Source organism: Mastigoproctus giganteus, chromosome 9 (genome assembly GCF_048544385.1).
Source record: "Mastigoproctus giganteus isolate SK-2022 chromosome 9, ASM4854438v1, whole genome shotgun sequence".
Classification (NCBI taxonomy): Eukaryota; Metazoa; Arthropoda; class Arachnida; order Uropygi; family Thelyphonidae; genus Mastigoproctus; species Mastigoproctus giganteus.
This window is the reverse complement of record NC_143583.1, coordinates 13,205,034-13,219,239: the sequence shown is the minus strand read 5'-3', so window position 1 is coordinate 13,219,239 and position 14,206 is coordinate 13,205,034. Positions and strand designations below refer to the sequence as shown.

Genomic DNA, 14,206 nt, shown 5'->3' with positions numbered 1-14,206 from the left:
AATCATCCAAAAAATCCACAAAAGCCTTGTTAGTGTGTGAGTGACCAGCCCCCAAATTCCAGTCAATATCTGGGAAATTAAAATCACCCATTATAAGATTCTCTGATTTACTGGCCCACTCTATTTCCCTGTACAATTTCTTATTATACTCATCAGAGTCATTACGCCTATAGCACACTCCTACTCTCAATTTTGATCTCCCAATGTTTAGGTCACACCAAACTGACTCGACACTGCACTGTCCAGCGATGTCGACTGGCTTCACCTCCTTGGATTTTATGTGTTTCTTAACTAATAGCATAACCCCTCCTCTCTTCCTATCCTGTCTATCCCTTCTGTAGATATTGTACTCCCCAAATTCCAGTTCTGCCTTCCTTATATCTGTGTGACACCACGTCTCTGAAATCCCCACAATATCTGCCTTTGATGTTTTGGGCAATACCTCAAATTCATCAAATTTATTTATTAAACTCCTAGCATTGGTGTACATGCAAGTATACATGCATCTATTCTTTTTCTTAGCTACCCTAGCACAACCCATGTGTTTACTTGTACCCCAATGATTCCCAGCAGTCTCTGAAATATCCTGCATGTTATTTTCCAGGCTGCGGCTCATTCCAATAGAAGCAGTGCAAGAATCACTTTCACCTCTGCCAGTGGCTACTGTTAATCTATTAATCCTTGTATCTCCCCAGTCTATCAGTTTTCCAACCCACCTAACACTGCCTCGATAGTATCAGCAAACATTCTTGCACCCTTTCTATTTAAGTGTATCCCATCCCTGTAGAAGCAGTCTCTCCTGTTAACAAGTATAGACCAGGCTGAAAAAAATTCTACCCCTTGAGCCTTGCACAATCTTTCCAGGGACGAATTGATCGACAGGGCTCTCATCATATACTCCCTCCTATCGTGTCTGGGTAGAATTGCAGACACTTTCAAATTCAACCCTAATTCACGGCTTTTTTTTTAGTCTGTGGATTCCATATGAAAGTTATTATTATTAAGTATTTATATAATTTATTTATCTAGATGATCATTTATGTATTTATCCTTTTAAATTTCTGTTTTTCCTGTACAGGTGTATTTAGATACAGATAAGGAATTTGGCAAGCACTTTGTTAGGAAGAATCATGATCTGCAATGTATCCAGACAATTGATAATGCACTACAGTGTATCGGAAATGATGAAGTATTAGCAATTGTAAAGTAAGCTTATAACTTACTTTTTATTTTATTCATTTATTGTAACCCTTGTTAATAATTCCAGCTTGTAAAAAAACAATAAGAAAGAAATATGAATTTCAGCTACTTAAAGGTTTTAGAGTCATTGTGTCATTACCATTACCATTAATAGAGGCACACGATGCAAGAAAGCAAGCTTATGCAGTATCAGCCAAAAAAAAACAAAAAAAAAAACATTCCCATTTCACCCCTCCATTCGTTCCAAATGACTGTGCAGCTCGGCCTTAAATTTATTTACGTTATCAACTTCCACAACAAAAGATGGAAGTCTGTTCCACTAATCAACCACCTGCTGTCCCTTTGTTTCCCTCACCAATCTTGTTACCCTTCTTTGTACTCGTTGTAGCAACTCTGCATCCTCCCTAAAATGAAGCTTCCAGACCTGTACACAGCACTCTAGGTGTGGCCTGACCATTACCTTGTACAACAGGATAATCACCTCACTGACCTGCTAGCAAAATTCCTATATATCATTGACAAGACTCCATGACCTGCACTGGCAGCCTGTCTGCACTGCTCAGCAAACTTCATATTTGACTGCACAATTATCCCCAAGACTTTTTCACTTTCCACTTCCCTGAGTGTAGTACCACACCATTAGTACGTTTCTCTTGGATTATTGCTACCCATATGCAGTATTTTGCATTTGCCAATGTTAAACTTCAGTTGCCACTTCTCAGCCCATTTGCCCAACTTGTCTAGATCCAGTAGCATACAGTCTATACTGTCGTTAACAACCCTGCCAACCTTTGTATCATCCGCAAACTTGGACATTAATCCTGATATATCTGCCGACTGGGCTAGCCGAGTGGGTAAAGTACCTGCCCGGCAACCCAAAGGTCGCGGTTTCGATTCCCGCCTCGGGCTTGGATCAAAGTACTGCAAAAACCTTGGGAGGTGCAATATGGCCACAGAAGCCAATGCGCCAACAACTACCAAATCAAAAAAAAAAAAAAAAAAAAAACCTGATATATCTTCATCAATATCATTGATGAATACACAAAACAACAATGGGCCCAGCACCGAACTCTGGGGAACTCCACTAATAACATTTGTCCACTTTTTTTTTTATCGTATGATGTGAGCAATACACGAAGGAACCAGGTTTTTCCTGCTTCCTTCGTGTATTAACAGTAGCCACTGGCAGAGGTGAAAGTGATTCTTGCACTGCTTCTATTGGAATGAGCGGCAGCCTGAAAAATAAGATGCAGGATATTTCAGAGACTGCTGGGAATCATTGGGGTACAAGTAAAGACATGAGTTGTGTTAGGGTAGCTAAGAAAAAGAACAGGTGCATGTATACCTGCGTGTACACCAATGCTAGGAGTTTAGTAAATAAATTTGATGAATTTGAAGTATTGCTCAAAACATCAAAGGCAGATATTGTTGGGATTTCAGAGACGTGGTGTCATACAGATATAAGGAAAGCAGAATTAGAATTTGGGGAGTACAATGTGTATAGGAAGTGAGAAGGGATTATGCTATTAGTTAAGAAACACATAAAATCCAAGGAAGTGAAGCCAGTCGACATCGCTGGACAGTGCAGTGTCGAGTCAGTTTGGTGTGACATAAGCATTGGGAGATCAAAATTGAGAGTAGGAGTGTGCTATAGGCCTAATGACTCTGATGAGTACAGGGAAATAGAGTGGGCCAGTAAATCAGAAAGTCTTATAATGGGGGATTTTAATTTCCCAGATATTGACTGGAATTTGGGGCTGGTCACTCACACACTAGCAAGGCTTTTGTGGATTTATTGGATGATTGTTTTCTACATCAGCATGTTCGGGAGGCGACTAGAGGGAGTAATACTCTTGATTTGATTATCAGTAGTGATCTTCATGCATTAAGAATCTGCAATTAAAGGAACAACTAGGTGGCAGTGATCACAGTGTGCTGAAGTGGGATTTACTCAAAGAGATAACTACCATTAGGGGTAAAGGGAAGGGTTATTGCTTTCGTAAAGCGACTACGATGGACTGAGACAGTATTTAAATTCTATATAGTGGGACCAACTGATGATGTTAGCAACAGCAAATTCAAAATGGGAAGCATTCAAAGAACTTATCATGGAAGCTACTAGGCTTTACATACCAACTAAGAAATATTGTTCAAGGTTTAGGCCTAAATGGATGTCAGATGAACTAATGAGACATATGGCAGAGAAGAAAAATGCATGGGATACATACAAATTAACACGTGACACAGAAGCCTATGATAGATACAGGTTGATCTGTAACCAAGATACAAAGGAGGTTAGGCAGGCGAAGGCAGATTACGAGAAATCTTTGGCAAGGGATGCAAAGAAAAACAGCAAAGAGTTCTTTACTTATGTAAACTCTAGAAGGAAGGGGATGGATCAGATTGGTCCACTTGATATCGATGGTTCATCGATGATGATGATATCGATGTTGATGATCCTACTCAGCTAGCTAACAAACTAAATGAATATTTTGCATTGACATTTTTTTTTTTTTTTTATGAAAACTCCAAACACAAAAGGTATCAAAACCTATAGTACTTAGTACTGTGCATGGGTTGAAGGAGAAGTATGGGGGGAGGGGGGGAGGGTGCTGGAAACTTTGCTCTAGAGACTAAACATGGGTTTCACCACTTCAAGCCTCCAATAAGCAAAGTGGTGGTATTTCACCAGTTGATGAAAGTCATCTACGACATTCACACATGAGGAGTTATTCAGCGAGGGGAATGCCAGAGGTGTATTCAACTCTGGCAGTAAGCTAGAGAATCTTGTAATAACTGAGAGTAAAGTGGAGGAGAAATTGTTGAAGATAAACACAAGAAAGGCACCTGGGGTGGATGGGATCTATCCAGTTATATTAAAGGAGGCAGCAAAGGAAGTAAGCAAACCCTTAGCCATAGTTATGAGAGCTTCCTTGGACTCAGGGGAGGTACCCATGGACTGGAGATGTGCAAATGTGACCCCAATTCACAAAGGAGGATCAAAGGCTGACACAAGTAATTATAGACCTGGGAGTTTAACTTCTGTTCCCGGAAAATTAATGGAGGCACTGGTTAAAGAAGCACTGCAGGATCATCTAGACAAGACTTCAGTTATAGCTCGGACACAGCACTGTTTTGTTAAGGGGAAGTCTTGCCTGACCAATTTGATTGGATACTATGATGCAGTCAGAAAAGAAATGGATGCAGGGAATAACTTTGATATTATATACTTGGATCTTAGAAAGGCTTTTGATACTGTTGCACATGGAAGACTGCTGCACAAATTGGAGCAATGTGGCATTGGAGGCAAATTGCTGCTATGGATAAAGGGGTGGTTGAATGGGAGAAGACAGAGAGTGCTAATCAATGGACACTGCTCATCTTGGACTAATGTTATTAGTGGAGTCCCTCAGGGTTTAGTATTGGGTCCATTATTGTTTTCTGTATTTATAAATGATATTGATGATGGTATATCAAGCTTAATGTCCAAGTTTGCAGACGATACGAAGGTTGGCAGGGTTGTCAAGGACACTACTGACACTATGCTGCTGCAACAGGATCTGGAAAGGTTGAGCAGATGGGCTGAGAGGTGGCAAATGAAGTTTAACATTGACAAATGTAAAGTATTACATATGGGAAACAGCAACCCCAGAGCAACGTATGAACTCTGTGGTACTACACTGACAGTGGTAGAGAATGAAAGGGACATGGGGATGATTCTACCAGGGATAAGGAGGCGATTATTCCCTTCTATAAGGCAATGGTCAGGCCACACCTAGAGTACTGTATACAGGCCTGGAGGCCTCATTTCAAGAAGAATGTAGAGCTGCTGGAACGAGTACAGAGAAGGGCAACAAGATTAGTGAATGGAACAAAGGGGTGCTCTTATGAAGAAAGGCTTAAGTTTTGCAAATTACAGTGTCTGTCAGCGAGGTGATCTGATAGAGGTGTATAAAGCCTTGATGGTTTGAGCATGCTCAATGCTGATGGGAATCTTCCTCTTGCTCAGAATAATCGCCTGAGAGGGCATAAATTCAAATTGAGGAAAGACAGTTGTAGGATAGACGTGCAGAAATTTGCCTTTAGCCAGCGGGTGGTTAGTTGGTGGAATAGACTTCCATCCCTTGTCATGGAAGTTGATAGCCTAAATAAGTTTAAGGCTCAGCTGGACAAGTATTTCGAATGAACAGAGGGGTGAAGTGGTTATTTTTTATTTATTTATTTTTTTTGGCTGATGCTGCATAAGCTTGCTTTCTTGCATCAAATGCCTATGCTAATGCTATCGTGGCTGTGAGATCCAACCGGATAGTGCGGCACCATCGTCATATCCAAGCCCGAGGCGGGATTTGAACCCGCAACCTTTGGTTTGCCAGGTAGGCACTTTACCCACCCAGCTTGCCTGGTCGGCATTTGTCCACTAATAATATTGATTACCACTCACTGTTGTCTTCCATTCAACCCTCTCTTTATCCAATGTAGCAACTTACCCTTAATGCCATACCTCTCCAATTTGTACAGCAGTCTTCCATCTGCAACAGTATCAAAAGCTTTCCTGAAATCCTAGTGTATGATATCAAAATTATTTTTGACATTCAGTTCTTTTGAGACCACATCTTAGTATCCAATCAAATTGGTCAGACAAGACCTCCCTTTAACAAACCCATGCGGTGTCTTAACTATTACTGCAGTCTTGTCTAGATGATCCTGCAATGCTTCTTTAACCAGTGATTCCATTATTTTTCCCAGAACACAAGTTAAACTAACAGGTCTGTAGTTACCTGCGTCACCTTTTGAACCCCCTTTGTGAATTGGTGATACATTTGCACACTTCCAGTCCATGGGGACCACCCCTGAGTCAAATGAAGCTCTCATAATTATGGCTAAGGGTTTGCTTACTTCCTTTGCTGCCTCCTTTAATATAACTGGTGAGATCCCGTCCAACTCAGGCGCCTACCTTATGTTTAACTTCAACAATTTCTCCTCCACTTTGCTCCCTCTTATTACAAAATTACTTAGCTCCCTGTTAGAGTTTGATAAACATCAGGCATTTCCCTCATTGAATAACTCCTCATGTGTGAATGTAGATGTAAAATACTCATTCAGTTTATCAGCTACCTGAGCATGATCATCAATAGTTATCCCATCTATGTTAAGTGGTTCAATGTGATTCATTTTTTTTCTTCTAGAGTTTAAATAAGTAAAGAACTCTTTGCTGTTTTTCTTTGCATCCTTTGCCAAAGATTTCTCGTAATCGGCCATGGGCTTCTGTGTCACGTGATAATTTATATGCATCCAATAGATTTTTCTTCTCTGCCACAAGCCTCATTAATTCATCTTACATCCATTTAGGCCTGAACCTTGAACGGTATTTCTTAATTGGAATGAAAAGCTTAGTAGCCTCCAAGAGTAAGTCCCTGAAGGCTTCCCAATTAGAATTCAATGTTGATAACATCATCAGTTGATCCCACTGTACAGAATTTAAAAACTGTCTGAGACCTTTATGAAAGCCAAAGCCCATCCCTTTAGCCTTGACGGTAGTTACATCTTTAAGTAATTTCCATATCAGTACATTGTGATCACTGTCACCCAGTTGTTCCTTTGTCTTGAAATTCTTAATGCATGAATAATCACTGCTGATAATCAGATCAACAGTACTCCCTTTGGTTGCCTCTCGAACATGCTGCTGTAGAAAACTGTCATCCAATAAATCCAAAAAAGTCTTGCTGGTTTGCAAGTGACCAACCCACAAGTTCCAGTGAATATCTGGAAGTTAAAATTCCCCATTATAAGACATTGTGATTTACTGGCCCACTCTGTATGAGTATAATGAGCAATTGTGCAGAGAATTCTCTGCACAATTGCTCATTATACTCATCAGATTCATTAGGTCTATAACACACACACCTACTCTAATTTTTCCTTTCCCAGTGCTTATGGCACACCAAACAGACTCAACATGGCATTATCCACCAACATCAGTTGGATGCACTTCCTTAGATTTTATGTTTCTTAACTAACAGCATAACCCCTCCTCCATTCCTGTCTTGTCTATCCTTTCTGTACACATTTTACTCCCCAAATTCTAATTCTGCACTGCTTATGTCTGTGTGACACCATGTCTGTGATATCCCAACAACACATGGCTTTAATGTCTTGACTAGCATTTCAAGCTCATCAAATTTATTAACTATACTCCTAGCATTGGTGTACATGCAAGTATACATGCACCTGTTTCTATTCTTAGTTACCCTAACACAGCCCATGTATTTATTTGTTCCACTATAACTTCCAGCAGTCCGTGAAATCTCCATTGCCTTGCTTTCCATGCTGCTGCTCATTCCAATAGAAGCAGTGCAAGAATCACTTTTGCCTCTGCCTGCGGACGCTGTTAACCTTTTAGTCTATGTATCCTCCCAAGCTAACAGTTTTCTGATCCACCTAACACTGCCTCGATAGCATCTGCAAATGTTCTTGCAAATTTATTAATCATAATAGGATGCAGAGTTATTATGAGTTCTTTATTCTTTGTAACTTCTCTGTTCTGGAAGAATTCATGTACTCTGGTTTCTATTTTAGATGATTTCCATTTATTTTTCTCACATTCACATTCTGATTGCCATGTGAGAATGCATGTTGCCTCTGAGCCAATTTATTGTTCTGGCCTCAAAAAAAAACTGCCATGAATATTCATTTTGTTATAGATCTGCTAGCAATAGCTTCAGTTGAATGAAAGATGCAAAATAAGCCTTTTTCTAATGAAGCCAGTGTTGTGGTTTCATATGGATTTGGTATCTTTTAAAGAAAGTATTTCAGTTTTGAAATGTTGTTGAAAAGTGAATGTAATTAACAAACAGAGTATTCAGAAAAAATTTTCACAGTATTCGCAAAATATTTTGGTGATTACATTAAATTCATTCTGAATCCTATCGGATGACAGATGTATATGGTCATTCATTGTCATAACTTTGTGTTATTTTTCCTTGGCTAAGTCTGAAAAGACATTTTGGTTAAGAATTATTGGCCAGCTGGATTTGAGAATGTCAACTGTAACACTTGACTTATGAGGAGAGAAGAATTGAGATCCACCATATTGGTTTAGGCAGCCACCTGGATTGGTGAAATGAAGCCTCCAGACCTGTACACAGCACTCTAGGTGTGGCCTGACCGGATAATCACCTCACTGACCTACTAGCAAAATTCCTATATATATCATTGACAAGACTCCATCCTTTATGTTTAAAGATTCTATACCTTTTGATGTCTTTGCTTTGTTTGGGACTTATGGAAACAAGGAGAGCTTGACTTCATTGGACTTTAGGTTGACTACAAGCTCATTTTATTTACTGGATTTGCTGGATTGCAGTGACAATCTATTGTGATTCTAGGATTATTTTCTACTGACTGTTTTGCTATTTTGCTGTTTTATTATGTTAAAGTGACTAATAAGATTTCCTTTACATGTATGACTACTGTATTTGTACTTATCCTGATTATCTTGTTTCTTTGTTTTTGTCTCATGGATAATGGTTCAGACAGTATCGCAAATAGCTTTGACCAATGTAGATAAATGCCAGTCTAAAAACAAAAATACAGTAAAAGTCTGAAAATCTGGATGCCAGAAATCCGGACCGCCTGAGAATCTGGACTTTTCAAAAACTCAAACTTTTTAAATTTAGTGGACTTTTGTGTGCGTGTTCGCATGCATGAGTACCACAGATGCCCAGTGACAACAAGCGAACTCGCAGTTGCCGTTTTGAAACAAGCAATCAAACTGTGGCAGCCAATGCTATAATTTTTGTTCTACTCTTTCCATTTACCATATATAGCATACATATTTACATGCTCATAATAATGGCTCCTAAAACAGATAAACTTCATTGTGTGAAGAGAAAGAAGAACACATTGAAATTGAGTGAAAACTTGAAATAATTAAGAAACTAGAAAGTGTGTGAGCAATGCTGTTTTAATGGAAGCATACAACATTGGAAAGTCTACAATTTATAATATAAAAAAGGCAAACAATAAAATTCTAGAATTCACAGCCTCATCTGAGCCTTACAATAAAATTGCTGAGAAAAAAAGTTGACATTGGCCAAAATTAGAGAATCTCAATAAAGTGTTGTACGAATGGTTTTTGCTAAAACGATCGGAAGGTATGGCAATTTCTGGGCCGATGCTTACTACCAAAGCAAGGTCTTTTTAAGGAGCAAATGAACATTGAATCAGAGTGCACATTTAATGATGGATGGCTTAGGAATTTCAAGACTCATCATGGTATCATCAAGACTCATCAGACAGTTAGATATTGCTGGAGAAAGACAGTCGGCTGATACACAAGCAGCAACAGAATATAGTGCAACATTTGAAAAAATTGTATCTGACTACAACCTTACAGCCGATCAAATTTATAATGCTGAATAACAGCGGTTTACTGGAAGTGTTTGCCCACAAAAACTTTGGCTGGAAACCAAGAACGAAATGCAACTGGGTTTAAGCTTAATAAGGAAAGAGTAACCATTTTTTTGTGTGCTAATGCTTCAGGTCAGCATCAAATTAAGCTTTTGGTAATTGGTAAATTTCAGCGCCCACGGGCCTTCAAAGGAATTGTGCACTTACTTGTGACCTATAAAGCCCAAAAGAATGCTTGGATGGACAAAGATATATTTTGCGATTGGTTTGTTCATGATTTTGTTCCATCAGTTCGTCAGAACTTGAGAAAATTGGGGAAGCCTGCAAATACAAAGTGCCTGCTACTTCTCGACAACTGTAGGGCCCACCTGCATGAATCCAAATTTGTGTCTGATTGTGGAAATATTTTTGCATGTTACTTGCCACCAAACTTAACATCATTAATTCAACCCATGGATCAAGGAGTCATTAGGAACTTTAAATGTCAGTTTTCTTCTTAAGATCATTTTATGATCTTATGAAGAAAATGATGCATAAGGATGTCAACCTTCAGAATTTCAATGCAGTTTTACAATCAAAGATGCAACATTTTAACTCACGACTGCATGGAATGCAGTCAAGCCTATAACTCTTTTAAGAGTGGAGAGAAAGTTATGGCCAAACATGGTTTCAGATCTACAATCTGATCGAAACGACGATCTTGAAGGATTTCACATAAAGCTGAAGGCATCTGAAGTGAAAGAACTGATGGAAACTGTTAAATTATGTACAGAAGACAATGCTCTACTCAAACTTAAAGCTGATGATATAGAAGAGTGGATATGCATTGAAAATGATGTTGAAGTTGCAGCGACTTTCACCGATCAAGAAATTATTCAAAGTATTATCTTGCATTAGCATTAGTAGAGGCATATGATGCAAGAAAGCAAGCTTATGCAGCATCAGCCAAAAAAAAAAAAAAAAAAAAAAACGCTCCCATTCCACCCATCCTCCATTCGTTCCAAATACCTGTCCAGCTCAGCCTTAAATTTATTTAGGCTATCAACTTCCACAACAAAGGATGGAAGTCTGTTCCACCAACCAACTACCCGCTGGCTAAAGGCAAACTTCTGCACATGTATCCTACGTCTGTCTGTCTGTCTTTCCTCAATTTGAATTTATGCCCTCTCAGGCAATTATTCCGAGCAAGAGGAAGAATCCCATCAGCATTGAGCATGCTCAAACCGTTCAAGGCTTTATATACCCCAATCAGATCACCTCTCAGGTGCCTAGTCTCCAGAAACTAGGAGACTGCAAAACTTAAGCCTTTCTTTATAAGAACAACCCTTTGTTCCATTCACTAATCTTGTTGCCCTTCTCTGTATTTGTTCCAACATCTCTACATCCTTCTTAAAATAAGGCCTCCAGACCTGTATACAGTACTCAAGGTGTGGTCTGACCATTGCCTTATACAAGGGGATAATCACCTTCTTATCCCTGCTAGAAAAATTCCTGAATATCATTGACAAGACACCATGAGCTACTCTTGCAGACCATCTGCACTTCTCAGAAAACTTCATATCCGATTGCACAATTACCCCCAGGTCCTTTTCATTCTCTACCACTGTCAGTGTAGTACCACAGAGTTGATACATCACTCCGGGGTTACTGCTTCCCATATAACTTTGGATAAGATAGAAGAGAATTATTCAGAAGAATCTGGTGAAGAAAACGACAAAGTTGAAGAAGAAAAGATATGTTGTGTTACTGCAGAAAAGTCCATTGAAATGGTTATTAAATTTATGGAACAGAACCATAGCTTCAGTCTTCAGGATGTCATGCATGCGCACATGGCGCATAATAATTTTATCAGAAAGAAATTACAAAGTCGTAAACAAGATGATATACGAAAGTATTTAAAACAAGGAATAGAAGCGTCAAGCAATGCAGCAGATAGAGTAAATGCTGTGAGTGTTCCATCCACTAGCAGTGCAACAGAAATCGCGGAAAAGAACGAATAAATATTTATTTATTTTTTGGAACTTTGTATTTTATATGAAAATGTTTCGTTAAAAAACTAAAACAAATACTTAATTTATATAAAATATGTACCTTCTGCCTTAATTTATATAATCTATTTTTCTTTTACATTGTTCATTTTTAAACATGATTTCAAGCATTACATGCTCTTTTTTTTTTTTTTTTTTTTGTGGTGAAAATTTTTGTTTATATCTTTGTCAGGTTTTGACTTTATTTTTCTTTAAAACTGCTCGTTTTGGTAAATGAAGCATGAATTGAAAAAAAAAAAATTAACTGCATTATGCTCCAATACATATGATATGCATGTATGTATTATAATGCCAGCACATAGGCCAATGCGTTGTGGATGCAAGGCCATGCTGACTGTTGTCGCAACTCCCATTATATACGGACTCTGCTAGTATTCATACATTAGTAAACAGTCTAGATTCCAAGCGGTGAGGTTGTTTACTGTGCGTAAGCTGTACAAATATTTTTCGCTATGTATTTTTATTAAAGATTATTTTTTAAAAATGTTACACCTTTATATGCAAATATGAGTGGAAAGAAGAAATGTAATGGCCCCGAGTGTTCTTCGAGATCCAAACATCGAACGAGGTATGAAAGTAAGGCAGGCATTGCAAAATGACATTCGATGTTATAAAGAGATGTATGCAGGTAAAAAGAAGAAAAGAACTGTGCAAACTAAGCTGATCAATTATTTTTCAAAATAAAAATACAGTACATACTTCACTTATATTCTTTTGGTATGTACATACTACTAGTATTTTTGGCACCTCCGTAGCCAGGTGGACAGGAGCAGCAGTGCATAGCACACGCTTTTTAATTAGACCGGCGTTCGAGCTCGTGACCACCAAATACGGAGGATGTGGAAAGGTCAGGGAATGACCACCGCATGTTCCGGAGCAATGTGGCCTTGGTTGCTGATGCTCCTAAAAACCAAATAACATAACATAACTAGTATTTTTCATTTTTATCATTTTAATTTCTTTTTTTGCAAGAACTTTGTGTGCATCAATTTAAAGTAAACAACACCTATATATTTTTGCACTCGACCCATATAATCAAATTTTTGGAACGCATTACATTAAAATACCTACTAATAATACCTCATTCAGCACGGTTTCGCACAGTGCTGTATTTTTTTTGCACGAATTAACCGTGCTATGCGAGGTATTCCTGTAGTGTATATAGAAAACCTTTTGGTTTGCATCCTGAAGTTGTTTGGATCCAGACTTGTCTCATGGCTAATTATTGAGATAACTTGCTTTTGGAACATTATTTGAACCAACAAAAATGTTGGTTTTAAACTCGAAGTGGATAAGAAACTGTATGTAGAAAAGTCCATTTTATTAAATTATAGAAGATTAAATCACCTGTTCCCTGAGGTTAATCTGGTTCTGATTAACGGAGAAAGATCTGATTAACGGATCTCACGGAGAAAGACTCCTTCTTCATAGAAAGTATTGTACATAGATGATATCATCAGTTATTCTGATATGCGGAAGTCTTTCTGGAGTTTCCTATCAGGTTGATGAGACTGTCGTCAAGGTGTCTTGACACCTGCTGATCCTGTATTTAGGAGTAACTGATAAAACCTCCATCAAGCTGATGGAACTGTTGGAGAGGAACTTCAACATTTGCTGATCCTGATCTCAGGATAGGATTCCATATCCTGAGATCAGAAAGAAATTACAAAGATAATTATCTCCACTTTCTCTTTACTCTTTTACTTTTATTCTCCTATTTCTATTTCCAAGGTGGGTCCCTTAGTCTGACCCCCTCTTTACTATTCTTTCCTCCCTTATCCATCCCCAAACTGTTCCTACTTGTTCCCTTTCCTTTCTCTTAACTTGTCTGTTTCAAGGCCTTGTCTTGGCGCAGGCTTGCAAGATGATAGTAGATCCTGGCATGCCTCCATGTGGCAGGGATGTAGGGGGGGACTTGGTGACCAGGTGTTGCCACTTCCTGTTAAGTTTCCAGGCACCGGCCATACAACGTAACAACAGAACATCACATTACACTTGCATACAATGCACTACATACACACGACCAAATATGGCACAGGCCTCACCACAAGAAGTATAAATGCAGCAATGGGAGGAACCCTGGGGTCTGCAACAATCACACTTGAAATACTTGAAAATACTTGTAGCACAGCAACTGGCACCAGTCAAGTCATCCCATCCCATGAAACTAGCTGCACTGCTCGGCTACTGGCCCAAGGATCCATTTCACTGCATCTTTGGGTCTATCTCCCATCAGATCACCTTTTGCTGGCCCAGGGCCTTTTCTCTGGGTGCAACTCATTTCCCCAGGCACTTTTCTGCTGACGTTGGATTATACACCAATGTGGGATTAGAGCTTTGGCTCTCTTACTGGCCCAGAATCCACCCCTGGGTGTAATTTTGGTCTCCAGAAACAATTTGGTACTGAAGAACTTTGCTGGCGTTCCATCAACATAGGACTACCAGCTTCCGGCCCAACTGCTTTGTTAGGCGGAATACTCTCCACCACTGTTCCCAAGCTGTGCATCCAACCTAATCAAATGGAGCTCTTGCTACAAGAACGTTCTTCT

General features: G+C 39.0%; 1 protein-coding gene across 1 annotated transcript in view; it reads left to right on the top strand.

The window, feature by feature from the left end:
* LOC150080055 (uncharacterized) overlaps positions 1-14,206 on the top strand; it is a 390,832-nt gene that overhangs the window by 117,034 nt on the left and 259,592 nt on the right. The window contains exon 6 of the mRNA XM_090381645.1: positions 1,079-1,206. Within this exon, the coding sequence (XP_090237771.1) occupies positions 1,079-1,206 (128 nt within the window). The remainder of the gene's footprint in view (positions 1-1,078; positions 1,207-14,206) is intronic.